Here is a 23,238-nt window from a genome sequence, read left to right on the forward strand (position 1 = left end):
AACTTAAACTTACAAACCTAGTTGCAGGATATTATCTATGCTGTATAAATTAAACAAGGTATCTATACAAATGTACATTCATCTGCCATCGACATAATAGGCAGATAATGTTCTTAACAATTTTGAATTTCATTACTAATTTGTGACAGTGTACTTTAATAAAATAAAAAAGATGCACACATTCCAAAAGACAGCATTGGATTGATAAAAATATAAAATATAACTGCAGCATAAATGAATGTAAGAATGTAGAATATTATGCATCAAATGTTATTTTGTTTTTTTGAAATAAAATAAGCACAGATACAACTACCATTGATAATGGCATCACATCATTGGCAGAAAAATTATCCATCTAAGTAGTGAAATATTGCCCTTTTTAAAATCAATAATTATATTTGGTTTCAGGAATGGGTTTCACCAACAAAACTTAAATCTACATGTAAATTTAAGTTAAGAATTCAACAATCTGGTTGGCTGCCTTTCACATGAGACTTAAATTTGACCAGTGAAATGTCTCAAGTCCAGACTTAATTTAAGACACATGTTGATGATATTGAAGCCATGTCCTTCACTTTAGAAAATTGCTGAGCATAAAAGCTTCCTTCCTGGTTGTAGATGGGGAATCGTGGAGTGTGCAGTATTTTCTGAATAGGTTTCATTCTTCTACTCACATATGTCATTTCAGTGACAATATTTTGCCAAATATCATATCAGGTGTATATTCTTGAAAACATTTAAATATAAAACTCAACAAGTGTTCAGCAGAACTGATTTCTCACCTGTATTCAAGTGTTGTTGTATTCACAGGTATTTTTCCTGCATTAACTGTAACACAACACTAATAACATTGCCTCCATCATAGCACCAATGCGATTGATACTTAAAAGAGATGCTAGTTCTGATGAGATGGTAATGAAGAACTTTTTATAACATTGTATCTTATTTTGGGGCTTTCACATTTAACTAGAGTTATATCATCACATCAAGCAAAAAAATGTTTGGTTCTGATTACATTAAAGAATGTTTTTAGGGTTGGTAGGTCGTTACATACTTTTTCATTACTGTTTTTGTTTCTTTTGGTTGAGGACAAAATTAAATGAAGCATAAACTAGAAAACAAGTATTATTTGGACACTGAATTTAATTTCAGTCTTTGTTAAAAGCCTTTGTTAATTGTTTTTCCACCCAAAAAAATTTGGTGTCATTTTCCCCAATTTTATTTTCACAAAAAATGGGTTTGGCAGTTAAAAATAGGGTCAGTTGGGTAACCACATCCACAGATTCATTTTTATTTGGTCTCAGAAAATTTTGAGGATACTTGATTTTCTGGTTTTGACCTTGAGCTAAATTTTAAGAATGCAGGTCCAGAATGTTTCTGATGTTAATTGCCATTTTGGTCCAGTTATTGTTGATCCAGGACAGGAAGGTCTAAAGATGCTCCCATCAACATAACTTATGTGGTTTTCTGTATTCCTTGTGGCTTTACCTGTGAAGAATTGGCATCCAAGTGAAATTATATAGTTTAGATTGATGCTTAGCTCAAGAGCACAAGAGCATTAATCACCTTAATTAATTAATTAACTGTCTTGTCACACCCTTTTGATCTTGAGTTGAGAGATCCAATGAAAATATGTTTCAGTTCAAAGACAATGAGTAGACAGATGCTCTTTTCTGTTTGATTTTTCTTAAAGGTGACTAATAATAGATCTAAGGAAACTATATAAAAAATATTGAGGCATTTTAATGTTGACTTTATTCAGAGCCTTATAAATTAGTTTGTGTTCTTGTACAGATTTGAAAGATGTGGCCAGTGTCATAGATCCAGCATCAAAGGTCAAGGCAGGATTGGTTTCCAGTGGTGATGCACCAGTTGACCTGAAGCAAGTTCACATTTCAGCTCGGCTTTTAGATATGGTGTCTCAGGTATTCACTGTTATTATCACTGTTACCATGTACAGTTTTAACAGGATATGTTACACCTCTCCCTTGATAAATTGAGTAGTGGGGTCCATAAACAAAGACTTAGGATGCAAGCTAGCAAGATGGATTAAAAGTTTGGTTAATAGTTATGGGGGGGGTAGCATCTCATATATATGAGGTCTAAAGAAGTTAATTGGAATAATGAAATTGGTGGTCTACTTGCAATATAAATCAAAACTAACAGAGTACTTAACAAATGTGAACATCAGTAAAGTCAGAGTTGCTTCCCTTTCATATCACAGTTTGTGTATCCATCAGAAGCAAATATAAATGAACAGAAGCTTCATAACTTGTATTACATGATAATTTTTAACTGCTATGGTTTTTTTGTGTTGGATAATTTTTAACTGCTATGGTTATGTTTGTGTTGGAGTATTTTTAACTGCTATGGTTATGTTTGCATTAGATAATTTTTAACTGCTATGGTTATGTTTGTGTTGGATTATTTTTAACTGCTATGGTTATGTTTGTGTTGGATTATTTTTAACTGCTATGGTTATGTTTGCATTGGATTATTTTTAACTGCTATGATTATGTTTGTGTTGGATTATTTTTAAGTGCTATGATTATGTTTTTGTTGGATTATTTTTAACTGCTATGGTTATGTTTGTGTTGGATTATTTCTACCTGCTATGATTATGTTTGTGTTGGATTATTTTTAACTGCTATGGTTATGTTTGTGTTGGATTATTTCTAACTGCTGTTGTTATGTTTGTGTTGGATTATTTTTAACTGCTATGGTTATGTTTGTGTTGGATTATTTCTACCTGCTATGATTATGTTTGTGTTGGATTATTTTTAACTGCTATGGTTATGTTTGTGTTGGATTATTTCTAACTGCTATGGTTATGTTTGTGTTGGATTATTTTTAACTGCTATGGTTATGTTTGTGTTGGATAATTTTTAACTGCTATGGTTATGTTTGTGTTGGATTATTTTTAACTGCTATGGTTATGTTTGTGTTAGATTATTTCTAACTGCTATGGTTATGTTTGTGTTGGATTATTTCTAACTGCTATGGTTATGTTTGTGTTGGATTATTTCTAACTGCTATGGTTATGTTTGTGTTGGATAATTTTTAACTGCTATGGTTATGTTTGCATTGGATTATTTTTAGCTGCTATGGTTATGTTTGTGTTGCATTATTTTTAACTGCTATGGTTATGTTTGCATTGGATTGTTTTTAACTGCTATGGTTATGTTTGTGTTGGATTATTTCTAACTGCTATGGTTATGTTTGTGTTGGATTATTTTTAACTGCTATGGTTATGTTTGTGTTGGATAATTTTTAACTGCTATGGTTATGTTTGTGTTGGATTATTTTTAACTGCTATGGTTATGTTTGTGTTAGATTATTTCTAACTGCTATGGTTATGTTTGTGTTGGATTATTTCTAACTGCTATGGTTATGTTTGTGTTGGATTATTTCTAACTGCTATGGTTATGTTTATGTTGGATAATTTTTAACTGCTATGGTTATGTTTGCATTGGATTATTTTTAGCTGCTATGGTTATGTTTGTGTTGCATTATTTTTAACTGCTATGGTTATGTTTGCATTGGATTATTTTTAACTGCTATGGTTATGTTTGTGTTGGATTATTTTTAACTGCTATGGTTTTGTTTGTGTTGGATTATTTCTAACTGCTATGATTGTGTTTGTATTGGATTATTTTTAACTGCTATGGTTATGTTTGTGTTGGATTATTTTTAACTGCTATGGTTATGTTTGTGTTGGATTATTTCTAACTGCTATGGTTATGTTTGTGTTGGATTATTTCTACCTGCTATGATTATGTTTGTGTTGGATTATTTTTAACTGTTATGGTTATGTTTGTGTTGGATTATTTCTAACTGCTATGGTTATGTTTGTGTTGGATTATTTTTAACTGCTATGGTTATGTTTGTGTTGGATTATTTCTACCTGCTATGGTTATGTTTGTGTTGGATTATTTCTAACTGCTATGATTATGTTTATATTGGATTATTTTTAACTGCTATGGTTATGTTTGTGTTGGATTATTTCTACCTGCTATGATTATGTTTGTGTTGGATTATTTTTAACTGCTATGGTTATGTTTGTGTTGGATTATTTTTAACTGTTGTAGTTATGTTTGCATTGGATTGTTGTTAACTGCTATGGTTATGTTTGTGTTGGATTATTTCTAACTGCTATGGTTATGTTTGTGTTGGATTATTTTTAACTGCTATGGTTATGTTTGTGTTGGATTATTTTTAACTGCTATAGTTATGTTTGTGTTGGATTATTTTTAACTGCTATGGTTATGTTTGTGTTGGATTATTTTTAACTGCTATGGTTATGTTTGTGTTGCATTATTTTTAACTGCTGTAGTTATGTTTGCATTGGATTGTTATTAACTGCTATGGTTATGTTTGCGTTGGATTATTTCTAACTGCTATGGTTATGTTTGTGTTGGATTATTTTTAACTGCTATGGTTATGTTTATGTTGGATTATTTCTAACTGCTGTGGTTATGTTTGTGTTGGATTATTTTTAACTGCTATGGTTATGTTTGTGTTGGATTATTTCTAAAGAAAGTGATATTACATGGCAGATGACTGAGTAATAACTCCATGTCGTGTGCACAAATGAACATGTCTGGCAGTTCCCGGAACACTTCATCCAGATCACAAAAAATAAAATACAAATATAAAAAATTATTATATAAAAATATGAAAGACAAAAACAAGAACATGCTTAAAGATGTTTTTGAATATATCTTTAAAATGTTTGAAGAACTAGCGATGAAATTTACCTGAAGCAAAAGTTTAGAAGTTGCATCTTGTGTGTGATTTTAACAAACAATTATGTTGAATCAGTGCCAAAATGTTATTGTGATGCTGGTTTAATTCATTTGATTGTAAATAGCTGGATACTAATAATCTGTTAATGAGCTTGTGTAATTGGCTTGTGTAATTAGCTTGTGTAATTGGCTTGTGTAATTGGCTTGTGTAGTTAGCTTATGTAATTGTTGTAAAGGAGCATCATGTTTTCAGTAGATATCAGAATAATGACAGCCGCTGAATGGGTAGAGGTAGTTATACGTAGAGGTAGTTATAAGTAGAGGTAGTTATACGTAGAGGTAGTTATAAGTAGAGGTAGTTATATGTAGAGGTAGTTATAAGTAGAGGTAGTTATAAGTAGAGTTAGTTATAAGTAGAGGTGGTTATAAGTAGAGGTAGTTATACATAGAGGTAGTTATAAGTAGAGGTAGTTATAAGTAGAGGTAGTTATAAGTAGAGTTAGTTATAAGTAGAGGTAGTTATACGTAGAGGTAGTTATAAGTAGAGGTAGTTATAAGTAGAGGTAGTTATAAGTAGAGGTAGTTATACGTAGAGGTAGTTATAAGTAGAGGTAGTTATAAGTAGAGGTAGTTATAAGTAGAGTTAGTTATAAGTAGAGGTAGTTATAAGTAGAGGTAGTTATAAGTAGAGGTACTTATACGTAGAGGTAGTTATACGTAGAGGTAGTTATAAGTAGAGGTAGTTATAAGTGCTTATATTTTTTCACAATTCTTTTGATTGCTTTGGATTCCATTCTCTTTAGACTTGTGTCAGTTTCAAAGTTTATATATTGATATTTTCTTACATTTCTCTTTCTTTCCTGTTTAATATCAAAATATGGACCACATTATTTATAATTTGCATATTGGAAGTTAATATGATTTGACATTTTCAGAATAGAAATTAGCTTGTTCATTAACATTACTAATTTTTTGCTGAAAAAAAGGAATACATTGGATTCATATATTTAATTGTGTTTTAATTGGGTTACTCTCAACCAGCTTTGGACCAATGAGGGAGTGGTGTATTTACTTTTCCAGTCTCAGAAACTCATAAAGTATTAGATAAAAAAGAATGAGTTGTAGTAAGAGTGATTACATTTCACTATGGAGAACAATTCAAGCCTAACTTTAAATTTTAGTTTTAATGTTCTATTATATAGGTTATCAGTATTGTATATAGTGAAAGACTTGACAGCTGGAATTAGAATAAGACATCTGTGTACTATTTATTGAAACATTTTAATATAAATTACAGTTACTTACCTTGCATTCAAAAGTTTGAATCATTGACAGACATCTTGTATGGGATTGTATGGATGGGGAATGAATTTATGTTTTGGTAAAATCATTGTTCAGTATACATTTTTGGGATAAATTCTTTGGAAGTTGCAACAGTTGACTATTATCACTTAGAAATGACTGTTTCACAGTATTTTTGTATCATACATGTTTTTGTGCACATTGCATAGCTAGGTTTTCATTATGATCTCATTGTCAATTAGCATATTGTATACAGTAACAATGTCACTGTGAATGTGGTCTCATTGTCAATTGGCATATTGTGTACAGTAATAATGTCACTGTGAATGTGGTCTCATTGTCAATTAGCATATTGTATACAGTAATAATGTCACTGTGAATGTGGTCTCATTGTCAATTGGCATATTGTATACAGTAATAATGTTACTGTTAATGTGGTCTCATTGTCAATTGGCATATTGTATACAGTAACAATGCCACAGTGAATGTGGTCTCATTGTCAATTGGCATATTGTATACAGTAACAATGTCACTGTGAATGTGGTCATTGTCAATTGGCATATTGTATACATTAATAATGTCACTGTGAATGTGGTCTCATTGTCAATTGGCATATTGTATACAATAATAATGCCACTGAATGTGGTCTCATTGTCAATTGGCACATTGTATACAGTAACAATGCCACTTTTAATGTGGTCTCATTGTCAGTTGGCATATTGTATACAGTAACAATGCCACTGTGAATGTGGTCTCATTGTCAATTGGCATATTGTATACAGTAATAATGCCACTGAATGTGGTCTCATTGTCAATTGGCATATTGTATACCATAACAATGCCACTTTTAATGTGGTCTCATTGTCAGTTGGCATATTGTATACAGTAACAATGCCACTGTGAATGTGGTCTCATTGTCAGTTGGCAGATTGTGTACAGTAATAATGTCACAGTGAATGTGGTCTCATTGTCAATTGGCATATTGTATACAGTAATAATGTCACTGTGAATGTGGTCTCATTGTCAATTGGCATATTGTATACAGTAATAATGTTACTGTCAATGTGGTCTCATTGTCAATTGGCATATTGTATACAGTAATAATGTTACTGTGAACGTGGTCTCATTGTCAGTTGGCATATTGTATACAGTAATAATGTTACTGTGAATGTGGTCTCATTGTCAATTGGCATATTGTATACAGTAATAATGTCACTGAATATGGAAGAATTATTTTTAGTTTAGGGGATTGCTGAATTAAAAAAAAATGCTTGTGAAATTGTGTCATTTACAGAACTGATAATTGGGTGAATATTGTAGGCTGAAGGACTAAAAGATCAGAGGTCAAGGTTGTGACCATTGTTGCAGGCAAGATATTAATTTAAAATTTTCCTTGAATAGGTTGTAGTGATTCAAGAGTACAATAACAACAGTTCCTCACCCCTAGAGGCTAAGTATGTGTTCCCGCTGGATGAAATGGCTGCCATATGTGGTTTTGAGGCTTTCATCAATGGCAAGCATATCATCGGTGAGGTGAAGGAAAAGGAGACAGCACACAAAGAGTACAAGAAGGCCATCAGTGAAGGTCATGGAGCCTATCTCATGGATCAGGATGAGGAGACACCAGTGAGTGAGACTAATCTTATGGGAAACATTGGATTCTACACAAATGTATTTTAGATAATAATTTATCAAAGAAATGTTCTGCTTGTTGCTTTTTATGCTATAACAATAAATAAAAGAATGGAAATTTATTAATTTCTTCTCAAAACTTTTCAAACCATTCTTCATCTGTCAGTACATTTAAAATCATGCCTGCTTTACCCAGAGAATGAGATGAATCTGCACAGTTATGCAAAAACTATTGGGGCCACACATGGGATTTGGAAATGTAAAGCAGTAAATTAAGATATATGTCACATTTTTCAACTCTTCCTATTAAATTTGATATTACTGTATGGTGCATCTGACTTTTCCCCTTAAAATGTGAAAACATTTGAATTGTTATCTCAGTTGAATTTTATTTCAGCTAAAATATAAAGAAACCTTTGTAATCAGGATGATTGTGGGCTGTAAATTAAGGCCACATTGGACAGTGACCCATTGTATTCAGTGGCATATGCTATTTGTTAATGTACAAAACTAAATTTTATAACCAAAATTGGCAGGGCTTTAAAATATTCTGGGGCTTGATTAGTCAGGTTTGATTGCAATGTACAGGGGGTTGATTAGACAGGTTTGAATGCAGTGTACAGGTGGTTGATTGGACAGGTTTAATTACAGTGTACAGGGGGTTGATTAGACAGGTTTGGTTGCAGTGTACAATGCTTCCTCATTATAACATTGCTTCTGCAAGCCATTAAAGAGACCTACAGAATAAATGAGAGAGCTTTATGCTGTGTGGTGTTCCAGCATTGTCATGTTTTCACACTATATTAAAACAAAGAAAAGAGTACTTAGTGATGTGGGCTGCTCCAGTGGCCTAGTGGTTAGAACGTCTGCCCCGGATTTGTGAGGTCCTGGGTTCGAACCCCAGTCAAGTCATACAGAAGACATATAAAATTGGTACAAACAGCTGCCTTGCTAGGTGCTCAGCATTAAATGGTTAGTGTTAGGACTGTCAGACTGGTGTCAGGATAACGTGACTAGGTGGGACATCATGCTACATGTCTGTGGTATGATGCCCGAGTGCTAGACATAACTTCAAACTGCCACACTGCAGACATCATAGCAATATGACTGAATTTTTAAAAAAGCTACATTAAAAATCCTAATCACACACACACACACACACACACACACACACTCTCTCTCTCTCTCTCTTAGTGATATCACATTATTATTGTTTCTGATGAGCCAAGAACTAAAAGCAAAATAAATTAAGTAATAATGATAAATTTAACTATTAAGATCTGTAATCATGCCTATGTTATAAGGAGGAACATCATTGTACTAAGGGGTTTTATACTAAGGGCTAATGCATTACAATATCCTAATACTGGTACACATTGGTATTACATTCCAGGATGTGTTTACAATCAGTGTGGGCAACTTGCCACCTTGGGCCACTGTGTTTATCAAGGTTACATATGTAGCAGAGTTACAGGTGGAAGACGAGTTGATCAGTTTTAGGCTCCCTGGCAGTGTGGCACCCTGGAGCAAAGATGCTGCTCTCCAGGACAAGACCCAGGTAAAGTTACTACATACATGTCTGTCAGTTTTTCTGTCTGTCTGTCCATCACTGTTTGTTAAGATGACATATATAGCCAGCCTTCAGATAGAGGACACATTTAATACTTGATGGATGTGTGACATGCTGGAGCAAAGATGTTTGTCTTCATGACAAATCACTGATAAAAATTGTATATACCTGTCAGATGCAAGGATGCATGTATGGGAATCTGGATTTGAGCTTGTACAGTTTTACTGCCACTGATGTTGCGCTATGATACAGAGATTCCAATACCATGCATGTATGGATAGGTGGTCAGATGAAAAATAAAAATGGAGCAATCAGATAACAGCAAAGCTTGCCAACATGTATATTGACTTAAAACTTGAAAGGTATTCATTAGGTAACACCAATACCACCACCACTGATGCTGCTGCTGACTACAATACTGGCATAAACTATACTTCTTAAACTAAAATTTGCAGGTATAACATGATGTCATGACAGAATAAGAATTTACAATCAGAGACAAATATACAGACATGAAAGTAACTGTTTTGAACATTGATTAATACAAACATGTTAAAAAGATGTACATAAGAGCAAGTCTATTGAATAGCTTTCAGTAAATTGTACACTATCATCACATTGATGTTTTAGCTTTATGTAAATAAGAAAGCTTCTTTAGGTCTACTGGGTAGCATTCTTGTTATTCCTTGTTTAATCATCTGTCATTCACCAGTCCATCATCATACATCATATATCATTCATCAATCCATCATCATACAACATCTGTCATTCACCAATCTATCATCATACATTATCTGTCATTCACCTGTTGATCATCATACATCATCTGTCATTCACCAGTCTATCATCATGCATCATGTCGTTCACCAATTGATCATCATACATCATCTGTCATTCACCAGTCCATCATCATACATCATATGTCATTCACCAGTCCATCATCATACATCATCTGTCATTCACCAATCCATCATCATACATCATCTGTCATTCACCAGTCTATCATCATACATCATGTCATTCACCAGTCCATCATCATACATCATCTGTCATTCACCAGTCCATCATCATACATCATCTGTCATACACCAGTACATCATACATCATATGTCATTCACCAATCCATCATCATATATCATCTGTCATTCACCAATCCATTCATACTTAATCTGTTAGCACAAGTTTGCTATTGTTACTCATCCTTGGAGGATTGTCATGTTACATTATACACTTATTCATCTTAAGATCAAGTTAGTCTAAATGAAAATTGTGCCACAGCAGCAGCCATATTTAAACATTTGTAGTCTCTATTCCTGTTGAGAAGATGGTTATATCAAAATTGGGTTGTTACTAAATGAGCTCGTACAATGTCTGGTTTGTCCTAAATGCAAATGGTACCAATCTGACGTTCAAAATGGTTGCAGCAGCAACCATCTTGAAATCTTATTACCACTGCTTTTCATGGTGGCCATCTTTAAAGTTTGCTGTTGTTCCTGTTTTATGCATGGATGGTCATATCATTATTGCTGTTGTTCCTGTTTTATGTATGGATGGTTGTATCAGCTAAGCTGTTGTTCTTGTTTTATGCATGGATGGTTATATCAGCATTGCTGTTGTTCTGTTTTATGCATGGATAGTTATATCAGCATTGCTGTTGTTCCTGTTTTATGCATGGATGGCCATATCAGCTATGCTGTTGTTCCTGTTTTATGCATGGATGGTTTTATCAGCATTGCTGTTGTTCCTGTTTTATGCATGGATGGTTTTATCAGCATTGCTGTTGTTCCTGTTTTATGCATGGATGGTTTTATCAGCATTGCTGTTGTTCCTGTTTTATGCATGGATGGTTATATCAGCATTGCTGTTGTTCCTGTTTTATGCATGGATGGTTATATCAACATTGCTGTTATTCCTGTTTTATGCATGGATGATTATATCAGCATTGCTGTTGTTCCTATTTTATGCATCAATGGTCATATCAGCATTGTTGCGTTCACCAGAATATTGCTTATTAGGTCCGGTTGGTCCTAAATGAAACTTGCACCCATATGACAGCCAATATGGTCACTATAGTAGCTGTTTTAAAAATCTTGTTATTACTTGTTCTAGTTCTTTCACTTAAATGGAAAGTCATATCAACATGAGGTTTTTATATGGTGTCTAGTTGGTTCTAAGTGAAAATCATGCTTATCAACATGAGGTTTTTATGTGGTGTCTAGTTGGTTCTAAGTGAAAATCATGCTTATCAACATGAGGTTTTTATATGGTGTCTAGTTGGTTCTAAGTGAAAATCATGCTTATTAACATGAGGTTTTTATATGGTGTCTAGTTGGTTCTAAGTGAAAATCATGGTTGTCAACATGAGGTTTTTATATGGTGTCTAGTTGGTTCTAAGTGAAAATCATGCTTATCAACATGAGGTTTTTATGTGGTGTCTAGTTGGTTCTAAGTGAAAATCATGCTTATCAACATGAGGTTTTTATATGGTGTCTAGTTGGTTCTAAGTGAAAATCATGCTTATCAACATGAGGTTTTTATGTGGTGTCTAGTTGGTTCTAAGTGAAAATCTTGCTGATCTGAAAGCCAGTTTGTCCACCATTGCTACTCTTGGTTCTAAGTGAAAATCATACTTATCAACATGAGGTTTTTATATGGTGTCTAGTTGGTTCTAAGTGAAAATCATGCTTATCAACATGAGGTTTTTATATGGTGTCTAGTTGGTTCTAAGTGAAAATCATGCTGATCTGAAAGCCATTTTGTCCACCATTGCTACTCTTGCTGAAAAGATGATCTAATCAACATGGGTATTTTCTCCAGTATATTTGTTCTGACTTCTAGTTGGTCCAAAAATAAGACAATCCTGCATTCAATATAAATGCAACTTGTTATTGCTTAAGAATATTGGAGATAGCATAAGCACATTGTATTTAAAAGAACAAATGATTTTATCTTGGATTGCTGGAAATTTGTTGCTGCTGGTTAAGATAAGATGTTTTAAGGGACATTAATGAATTGTATTTGTTTACCATTTGATGTTATTTTTCAGTCTGATCTTGCAACTGTAGAGGTCAAACAAGGCAGGACTTCACTACTTGTTGCTGTGGAGATGCCCTTTGACATTCGCACTATTGAATGTCCTACACACAAAATAAAGCTGAAGGTAAGAAATTTATTTTTACTATCATTGTCTATCATCATATACGTAAGTTTTAAATGTAAAATACTACATCACATTTCACTCTTTATATTAATTTCCCATGTCTGCGTCAGATTGTTAAACCTTTTTCTAGTTTGAGTCAGGACCTAAATTTGTGCTTTGAATCCAGTGATCTGATTGAATTAAATCTAAGTCCTGAAATTGACCTATCAGATGTCTTGAGTCTGCCTTAAAATTGACCTATCAGATGTCTTGAGTCTGACTCAGAATTGACCTATCAGATGTCTTGAGTCTGACTCAAAATTGACCTATCAGATGTCTTGAGTCTAGACTTAACTTTGAGGTGTATGATGGTGAAATTGAGACCTGTCTATATTTTCAGACCATTATTGAAGTTTTCAATTTTTAAACAGTTGTGAATATTAATCAATACAATTAATAAAAACCCCAGATAAAATAGACAAATTAAATTTGTAGGCATGTTTGTATTCATATGTAGATAACCTGACTTAAGCTTTTAATTCAACTGTTCAGGATTTAGAAACATATCAGAAAGTGCTTGCATAGAAATGCAGTATTGGTGTTGAAAGGCTCTTACATAGAATTGCAGTATTGGTGTTGAAAGGCTCTTACATAGAAATGCAGTATTGGTGTTGAAAGGCTCTTACATAGAATTGCAGTATTGGTGTTGAAAGGCTCTTGCATTGAAATGTATTAGGAGCCAAGCTGTGCATGTTTGAGAAAAGGTGCATTAACTCTTTTTTCTTCTTCATTAAATGATTGATGTATAATAACAATATAACATTCCAGAAAACATTGACGAAAGCAGTGGTGGAACTGCACGATGGACAGAGTCTGTCAGATGGGTTTCAACTTCTGATTGGCCTGGCAGAAATCCATGTTCCTCGTATGTGGGTTGAGAGAAAGGACATTGATTCAGATCACCAGGTATATTTTATGATTAGTGATAAATCCGGTAGAGGTCACAGTTCCATGATATCTAACAATGTAAAGAGAAAATTAGCTTGTTATATATCGGGTTTGCTTAAGAAATGACGCCTAAAAAAATTCACTAACAGTAAAACAACACCTGTTACTATTGCTATACTTTATTTTCCATGACTCACAGTTCCTTGTCAAGCTAATAATTCTGCCATCCGATTAGGGCTGTTTCATTTTAGTATACATGGCATATATGCTATCATACTTTGATTTAGAGACTTCATATTAAAATAATTAGAAAATTCTAAATTGCCTCTAAGGGTGAGTAACACACTTTAAAGGGTCCCAAGTGTGTTTTAATGGAAAAGCTCTTAGTATAGGAGTGCCAGAATTGAAAAGAACAAACATGATCCCAATCTCAGTCACAGTCAATATGCAGAATGTTATCCCCATTTCCTTGGATGGCATATGTATTACATGTGTACTATATTGCTTGTCAAAATTTGGTTTTAAGCATATATTTGGGATTCACCTTTTTGTATTGATTGAGTGTTTGTCACCTCAGTCCTTGCTTTATTTGATTGATAAAGTTCCTTTTGTAAATTTTAGCAACTGGCTTGGCAAACAGTATTTCATTAAATTGTATCCCCCCTTCATTGTTCCTGTGCTAAAGTAAGTTTTATTAACCCATCATTATTTCTGCATTTTTATATTGTATGAATTTTTATCTTTCAAGAGTTTATAATTTTGCAAGGTCTGGATATGAATTGGCACATGGGACACTCACCCCACCTGTTTATTGTGCACAGGATGTTTGTGGTTGGTTTTTGTGCCCATGCATGTGCAGAAGGGTGAAAATTTGACTTTTTTCCTTATTGGAGCCACTTTTTTGTTTTCTGACCCCTTTTTACTCTAAATCTGCAAAGGTTCATCTCTCACTGTGCAATTCAGACTGGCTTGCCTTAGATCTCGTATTCATACTCAAAGTTGTTTTAGGCCCAAACTGGAGTTTTTGTCTGGATTTTAGACCTTTGGCCTTAGATGTCATGTTCATACCCAAAGATGTTTTAGGCCCAAACTGGAGATTTTGTCTGGATTTTAGACCTTTGTCCTTAGATCTCATATTCATACCCAAAGTTGTTTTAGGCCCAAACTAGAGTTTTTGTCTGGATTTTAGACCTTTGGCCTTAGATGTCATGTTCATACCCAAAGATGTTTTAGGCCCAAACTGGAGATTTTGTCTGGATTTTAGACCTTTGTCCTTAGATCTCATATTCATACCCAAAGTTGTTTTAGGCCCAAACTGGAGTTTTTGTCAGGATTTTAGTCCTTTGGCCTTAAATCTCATATTCATACCCAAAGTTGTTTTAGGCCCAAACGAGAGTTTTTGTCTGGATTTTAGACCTTTGTCCTTAGATCTCATATTCATACCCAAAGTTGTTTTAGGCCCAAACTGGAGTTTTTGTCTGGATTTTAGACCTTTGGCCTTAGATCTCGTGTTCATACCCAAAGATGTTTTAGGCCCAAACTGGAGTTTTTGTTTGGATTTTAGACCTTTTGGACCTTTTTTATATAAGAATTTAATCTGTTTTAAAAAAAGTCCCTTTTCTCTGTTTTAAATCTGAACAATGAAATTTCTTGATTTCAGGCATGTATGCTGTCATTTTACCCTGAGTTTGAGGCAAGTGAAGATGAAGAATCAGATGTCATCTTTTTGCTGGACTTGTCCAACTCTATGAAGGGTGCAGCCCTTACTCAGGCCAAAAAGATCCTACTTTTGACCCTTACCCACATCCCCAAGCAGTGGACTTTCAATGTGATTGTGTTTGGAACTGGTGAGTTAATGTATTTTACTCTCAAGCATGAAGACAGAATGATCTAAAGCTTTATCCTGACTGCATAGGTGGAGAGTGAGACCAAGGTATAGCTTCTCTTTTGACCACAATGTCAGCGATAATATCCTTTCTGACATTAAAGTCCCTTTCTTAATTATTTTTGCAAGTAAAAGTCATGGGGTTACATCAGGTCAAATATCTTGGCATTGCAACAAGTCATAAATCATTGGTCCAGGTCAAACATCATGGGGTTACAGCAAGTCAGACATCATGGGGTTATATCAAGTCAAATATCACTAGAGTTACATCTTGGGGTCACATCAAGTCAAATGTAATAGGTTCAAGTAAAAAAAAATAATGGATTATTTCAAGACAGGATGCATCAAGTCAGATATCTTGAGATTATATCAGATCCAGTGCATAAGCAAGAAACTGCACTATGTGGAACTCTAATGTTTTCAGCCTATTGAAAATTGCATAGTCTCTGCTTTATCTATTCTCTTGACTGAGATAAAGTGTGCTTGAATACAGTGCAAAACAATGGCTATTACCAGTTCCATTTTGTTAGATTGCAAAACAATTACAGTCTATGGAGTGATGATATATGTCCATTTGTTAATCCACCTGGCAGCAACATTTAGTTTAGGATTTGTGTTTAACAGAGTTTCTCAGGTATTCTTGCCTGTAGAGTCACATGACTTGGTTATAACAGCATCATGAGGAGTACTACAACCTTCAGCAAAATTAGATCACTGTGACTGATATTTGACCTTTGCTTTTAGCTCATTTTCTCAGACACTGCTGACTGCAGAATAATAGAATGTGATAGAGCAGTAGGATGTTGTATGTGTGTCTTTCATCCAAAATAGCATTAATAAGTAGAATCAGTAAATGTTCATTGTTTGTCACTTTATTTTAATAATATATATTCTACTTATTAAGGATTACAGTTCAATCAGAATGGGAATGCACTGTGCCAAGCACTAGATATATCATATTATTAAACTTAAAACAAACTGAGTTTATTGAATTTAATGCCCTTGTAGGTACACTGAGTACTGGTCTTTTTCCGAACTACATTTGCATAATTTTGATTTTAAAAAAGCAGTTACGAGTTTCCTTTTCATTTGTCTGAACCTAATCCACAGTTTTAGATCATTTAGCCATTCAGATCTGAAATTACTTAAGCTAAAAACTGAATAATTACTTTCTTTATACTGGTACTGTAATGATGAATTCTCTTTGTACATGATTGGCAGGGACAGTAGGAATGTTCAAACATGTAATGGTTAGAAAACAAGAAGTCATGGAAAGGAGGTCTCACACATGTATTAATTATTTAATCACGTTTTGTCTTGTCTTCATATTATAGAATGTACATATACAAGATATTCTTTATATATTATCTGCCAAACATCTTTGCATGTGCATACTTGTGTTAAGGTTGTTGTGTTTGTTCATTTTCTCTTTTTTAAATTTAATTGTAGAATTAGAAGTCTTATAGTAGGAAGCCTCAAGGGAGAATAGTATTTGCTTAGTGAGTGACTATAAAAATTATCATTATTATTACTAGTATTGTTATTGTTGTTATTGTTATTATTATTACTATTATTATTATTATTATTGTTATTGTTATTATTATTATTATTATTATTATTATTACACTGTGAGGCATATTTTACACCCCAATGACTTTGTTTTTCATGACAGCTCATGGTTTATTTTCATTTTAAAAGTCAGCTCTTGTTTTGAGTATTCATTATTTCTATCATGATGCAAGAATTTGCTTATTTCTGAGAGAAAGATTTATAAGGGATATTTTTTTCTTTGTGTGTTAAAGGTTATCGAGAGCTTTTCCCAGGAGGAGTTCGCAAGACACCTGAGAATGTTAAAAAAGTTGAAAAGTTTGTACAGGTAACAAAAATGTGAATTGTATATTTATGTATAACTAGTTCTCTTTTTAGAATGGACATTTTCACACAGTCTTGTACTAAAAAATGTTGACTTATCAACCACTGTAACATTTCTCTGTTATGGCATTCTTGTACTGTTAATCTGTTTGTTTATCTGTCCTTCATGGTCATTTTAATTACATACACCTGATTGCTCTTGATTAAATAAACCTAATTATTAATTACATACACTTGATTGCTATTAATTACTTAAGTTTTTACTATATTATACATTTGACTTTGTTTAGTTAATTAATATGTTTATGAGCCATCAAATCTTATATTTGTGTAGAGTTCAGTCTGTTGGGTTTGCTGGTTTATTTAACTTCACATTTATTACAGCATAGGTATAAATTTGTTTTATTATGAGATGTAGTGCATGACTTTTAGATTAAGAGATTGGGTCGCTAATTTATTTACTAAAGAACTTAATGTTGATCTATTAAATACTGTATATACTCACATATAAGCCTGTTTGCATATAAACCGACCCCCAAACTAAACAGTATAAACACTAAAAAGTGCATGACCCGCGTATAAGCCAACCTACAACTCCACGACATCTCAAGATGCACAAGGTAAGTTTTAATTTAATGTATACTTATCTCAAGGTTGGTGTGCATGATTATTAAAAAGAAATGGTATATACTTGTTTGAAGAGTAATTTATTTAATTTTCTGTTTTCATATTGTTTCTGCCTAATTTAGATTTGTATATAATTTGATCGAACAATGACAAGAATTTAGCATTCGCGAGTTGCTGTAACACTACTTCTCCCTTTTGACTTGATTGTTGTTTGTTTATGCATTATTATGCATTGGACATTCTATATCAGTGCACTGGTAATTACGTTTTTATACTGCTTTGAAATTGTAAATACCTAACTCATTAAAATGTAATCCCAGTATGACAACACAACGAACAAACAATATGGTTCAATACTAATACCCTAATAGCCAAGTTGTAGTTTGCTTTGATGTAAGCAACCTTACACCATACCTGTCAACTTTTGCACCGAGAGAAAAAACCTCCAGATTTTTGGGGTCGCTCCATGCTTACCTCCCAATTTCATAATATCTATCGATTTTTGCAGAGAACTCCCGATTATTACACTATGTCTTCGATTTTCATTTCTTCTCACCCAGAAAAGTCCTACATGTTCTGTTGTATCACCTGTGAATTATTGTTTTGACAAAATAATTACTTTTCTATAAAGAATTTGCTTCTTCACTAAATATCTTAAGTTTAAACATTCACATAAATCAATTAATTTTTTACCTCTAAAATAATTTACCAAAAAAAAATGAACAAAAAAGTAAACTACAACAATAAAATCGTCCACAATTAATTTCAGTCCCAAGATTGATCACTATGAATGCTGTAACTCCAGCTGCTGTAGCGCCATTACCACGAAAGATACTTACACTAGTGAACACCTGACATTTTTATACCGTATAAACCAATGATAATTACCATCATTAAATTAGAAGAAGGAATGAAAATACATACCATGCAGCAAATGTGTCCTCAAAAAACTAATTCAGAATACAGTAAAACCTGTTATGAGAGACCGCCCCTTCTGCCAACCAAAAGTGGTCTCTCAAGACAGGTGGTCTCTCATAAGAGGTGTGTGAAAATGGACTGGTTTTCAGGGTCAGTAGTTAGCATTGTTGAAAAATAATTAATACCCATACTCACTGTACATGTATCATATCCTTTATTCATGAATCTTGTTAAATAATGCATGCATTCCTCTCAAAATATCTTTATATAATAAAGATATACATCTATCAAACAACGAGAATAAAATTTATATTTCAACATCACATTAATATGTACAAAAAATGAACAGTTAGATATGATGTATATATCTTATTTTATACACTTATTCACTGTTTTTTTTAAAAGAAATCCATTATACTTCTTTGTTGACATGTTTTACTCAGCTCTTTGGTCTGAAGATGTATCTCAATTATTGCCTTTTCCTGAATCAACTTTCCACTTACTGGTATGTTTTTACTCCTTGCAACACAAAACCACTCCCATACTCGCTCGTTCAGATCTCCGTAAACTGTCCGTCGTGCCGTGGCATATTTCCTCTGTGCTTGTGCACCTTTCTGCCATTCGTTTCTAATGGACTTCTTGTCTTTGATTACATTTTGAACTTGCGTTTTACCGATGCTTTATCCTGACTGCTATTTTGCGAGTGGTCTCAACTTTTTCATTTCTTTCAATGACATTAATCCTTTCTTCCAGTGTTAAAATTTTTCTTTTTTTCAGCGGAGATTCTGTCGTTGTTATTAGTGTTGACGTTATAAAGACTATAGGTTTTGATCAGGTTTTGGGGAATTGTGGAATAAATATATATTATGTACCAATGAATGAAACCAAAATACATAATTAACTCATCAGGAAACAATACTGTACATTTATTTAAATCAACAGCGTTATAGCTCGATAAACAAATGTTCCAACCATCTGCACCCACGTAAACAGATTGTGGCTTGGTGAAACACTAACAAAAGAAATAAAAAATAATTTTAAAAAAATCCGGAAATGATTCTCACTTACTAGTATTAAAGACAATGAGCTCATTCACCCTCCAGGCATTATGGATTAACTGGAAAGCAAACGACGTACTCAAACCAACACTGAAGCCCTTTTAAACGATTTCTCACTTGGACATAAGGACTACCGGCGTTTTGTGAGTTTTCATACAGATAAAGAAAAAATACAAACCTCTAAATTGACTGCGTATATCCATCATTACTCCCTTTGATGTTACTCGTACTGGCTATGCACATGACTTCGGCACTACAATGGCGGTTAGTGACATGTACTTTAGTCTGGTTTACTGCAGTTTACAAATGACACCGTACGCTGGAGTTGTAAATTTCACAAAACTGGTACTGTAGCAAGACAAATTATTTTTAAATACTTTATTAGAGCAATCTTTGCTATTTTTGCCGTCTTTGTTACAAAGGATTAAATGATGGTTAGAGGTGTTTATCCCGATATATGGTTGTTCAACTATAGTGTTATTTAATGTGCACTTTGTTTGCATACTACATTTATCCCGAGCTCTAGTGTTTACAAAGGATTAAGTTAAGGTCAGTGGTGTCAATCTGTTTTGATTTTTTGGCGATGCGGTCGTTCATAGCAGTGTCAAAATGCATATTCTGCCAAGAAATCGCGGTCGCTGGTCGCGTTCAGCAGGTGGTCGTTCATAACAGAGCGTTTATATAGTAAAATCGATCCGTGCATTACGATTGCGGTCGGACATGACAGGTGGTCGCTCATAGCAGAGGTCGCTCATGACAGGTTTTACTGTACATGTTTTATAATAAACAATACTAAATGCTTTACGAGTTGACAATAAGGGAATATAGTCGGATATACAAAGAGGGGAAAATAGTGGCCACATGTATGGTTCAATGAGGCTGGCTATTTTGGTACCTTTAGTTCAACAAAACTGGGAATCCTTTATTTGCCAATCAATTGCTGGTGCTTGTGTAACACACTGTAGTGTAGAACATGGTTTCTTTGAATTACGGCGGGAGCTCATTGTTTTCACAAAATAGTTGCATGGATATGGATTAACTTTCAATTAGTTGCGCTGGCTTTCTTGCTTGTTTATTTAAGGCTAATCTTTAACTATTGTGCAGTTTGACCACAGCTGACCAGAATATGAAAATAGGGCAAGTTTCAGGGAGAAGCAGTGAGTCTTTTTGCGAATTTTATTCATATTGGATCAGGAAGAACGATCAATATTGTGTGAAAACAAGGCATTAAAAATGCCATGAAAAACCTCTTGATTTTAAGTCTCAATTTCTATTGATTTTAATCCAGTCTCGCTACTTGGCCTTTGAAAAGTTCATAGGTATGCCTTTGACCCCGTTTAAAAAAACTACAGGAATTGTGCTAATATTAAGGAATAAAAGGCAATTGAACATCAGTGTACTTGCATAGTTACCAGTCAAAATTCCCTCTTATCACAAGCCAGTTTTGGGGTTTTAATAATTAACTGACCTGTACTTTGCCGTCTATCAACATTGTGTGGAAAGTTATGATGTTTGTTCGGCTAAAACACAAAACTAAAATTGACTGTTTGTTGATCTTAGTTGAACTATATGAGGATTTTAGCCTTTATTATTACCACTCTTGGTGAACATCTAAATTATGATGGTTATGTGCCTTGTACAATTAAACATGCATACCTTTTTAAAAAATTTACCTCAATTTGTAGGATCGCTTATATCATTGAAAATGAGTAACTTGTGATCACGTGATTCAGTGTAAATGAAACAGCTATTAAGGACTAGCTGAAATGATATCTGGAAGGATGCAATTTGGTTGAAACAATGAATAAAGCAAAATCTGCATCTAATATGTTTGGGAATAAGTAAGGATTTAAGTGATGCTGTGCACACTTTGCACTGTGTAAGTACTGTACATTATAGTTCAGCATGGTCTCCCTGGTTAACTCAACCGGCCCACAAATTATGAAGTCTATATTGACCTTTATTGAGCTTTGTGTTGGAGAAATCAGAAAATATGCACATGCAAAATAATAACAAAATTAATCATAATACTGTATAAAAGTTTAATAATTGTCAGATCACTGAAAGTTACTCTCTTTTACATGCCTATGTCTTAGGACACAGAAAAAATATTGTTTCGTGTCCCAAGATTTACTGCCATTACAGTAGTCAATAAAAAGACCTAAAAACATTCAAGTTTAAACATTGGCCCATGGATAAGCTGACCCCCCTCTTCTTTCAGGCCTTTATTTTTTCCTAAATTATTTGGCTTATATGTGAGTATGTACAATAATACAGATAGTTTCTACATTAGATTGGCATAGAGACTACACATGCTTTTTTTCATTAGAGTTTGAGAATTTTTTTCCACCTGTAAAACAGGTGTTTCCCTGCACATTTCTTGGTGTTATACAAGGGTACTCCCTTGATCTGGTCGCTATACAGTTGCCTTACACCAAAAGGTCATGTGCTGTTGTGCTATTAAAGAAAATATTTTGTTGTCAAATATAGTACATAGATTGAAGTTTATGAAATTAATAATAAAAGCAAATTAAATCCATTTACAAGCTATTTTATGCTTCTCATAATATCCAGCTCTCTAATCAGTAGACTAGTTCTCTGGTTGTAAAATAGTGGTGCAGTACATCAAACATGATTCACAGTAGCAAAATTTCTATTACAGCTGTTTGACACTCAAAAGAAGAAAAAAAATCAATGACATCATGATGGTGTGTTATGAAGAATTAAAATAAATCATATGGTGGTGTTGTCCAGTGAATAATGTTTTTTGAGGAGTCTTGTAGTAATTGGAAATATTAAGAAATCATGTTTTTATCTTCATCTGCACCACAGGTACTCGTGGCTAAAGTCCCTTGATGAGATCACATTTTTAAGAAACCTATTTGTAGAGTTTGTCTCAAATTTCAATCTCTAGCTCATATATGTTATTGTGTATGTAACTTTGTTATACAGACATTACAAGCCATCAAGTTACCTCAAGCACATCCTATTTACATACACTGTATATGGAGTCAGTAGGATAAAGAAAAAAGAATTGTGAGAAATGAGAGTCCAACCATTGATAAGTAAAGCCTTTTTAATGGTAACATGCAGTACATCTCATTTTATATTTAAAGTATATGTTAATGTAACAGAAGTTTATTTATTACTCATGTCCCTTTCTAAGGGAAGAAATGTTAGATCATATAATTTTAATTACAGTCTAACCCTTCTGAGAGCACACGTCTGTTATTTAATGAGCCATACTTTTTTTGTTCATGCCAGCAGATTGTTGATGAAACTAGTTCAAGCACAGATTTGATACACCTATATTTTTACTGTTTGCAAAGATGTCACCTTAATAGTTGAACTATATGTTTAAATTTTTCATTTGTATGTATGTTTTGTGCATCCTACAGTATTTGGAACTTTTCAATCACAAACCAATGACTGGTCCCCAAAATACTTGTCTTATATTGAATAATGTACAAGTTGTCTGGACACCCAGATATTTAAACAAAATCATCTCATCTCCCATTGGGTCTTGATAAATGATGCTTTAG

General features: G+C 33.5%; 1 protein-coding gene across 1 annotated transcript in view; it reads left to right on the top strand.

Moving 5' to 3' along the window:
• Nucleotides 1-23,238, top strand: part of LOC149779186 (uncharacterized) — a 240,726-nt gene that overhangs the window by 39,086 nt on the left and 178,402 nt on the right. The window contains exons 15-21 of the mRNA XM_089938405.1: nucleotides 1,795-1,925; nucleotides 7,449-7,673; nucleotides 9,073-9,237; nucleotides 12,296-12,409; nucleotides 13,217-13,354; nucleotides 14,997-15,183; nucleotides 17,024-17,097. Of these exons, the coding sequence (XP_089794531.1) occupies nucleotides 1,795-1,925; nucleotides 7,449-7,673; nucleotides 9,073-9,237; nucleotides 12,296-12,409; nucleotides 13,217-13,354; nucleotides 14,997-15,183; nucleotides 17,024-17,097 (1,034 nt within the window). The remainder of the gene's footprint in view (nucleotides 1-1,794; nucleotides 1,926-7,448; nucleotides 7,674-9,072; nucleotides 9,238-12,295; nucleotides 12,410-13,216; nucleotides 13,355-14,996; nucleotides 15,184-17,023; nucleotides 17,098-23,238) is intronic.

The sequence above is a fragment of the Sinohyriopsis cumingii genome, chromosome 17 (genome assembly GCF_028554795.1).
Source record: "Sinohyriopsis cumingii isolate HCF-2022 chromosome 17, ASM2855479v2, whole genome shotgun sequence".
In the NCBI taxonomy this organism is placed as follows: domain Eukaryota; kingdom Metazoa; phylum Mollusca; class Bivalvia; order Unionida; family Unionidae; genus Sinohyriopsis; species Sinohyriopsis cumingii.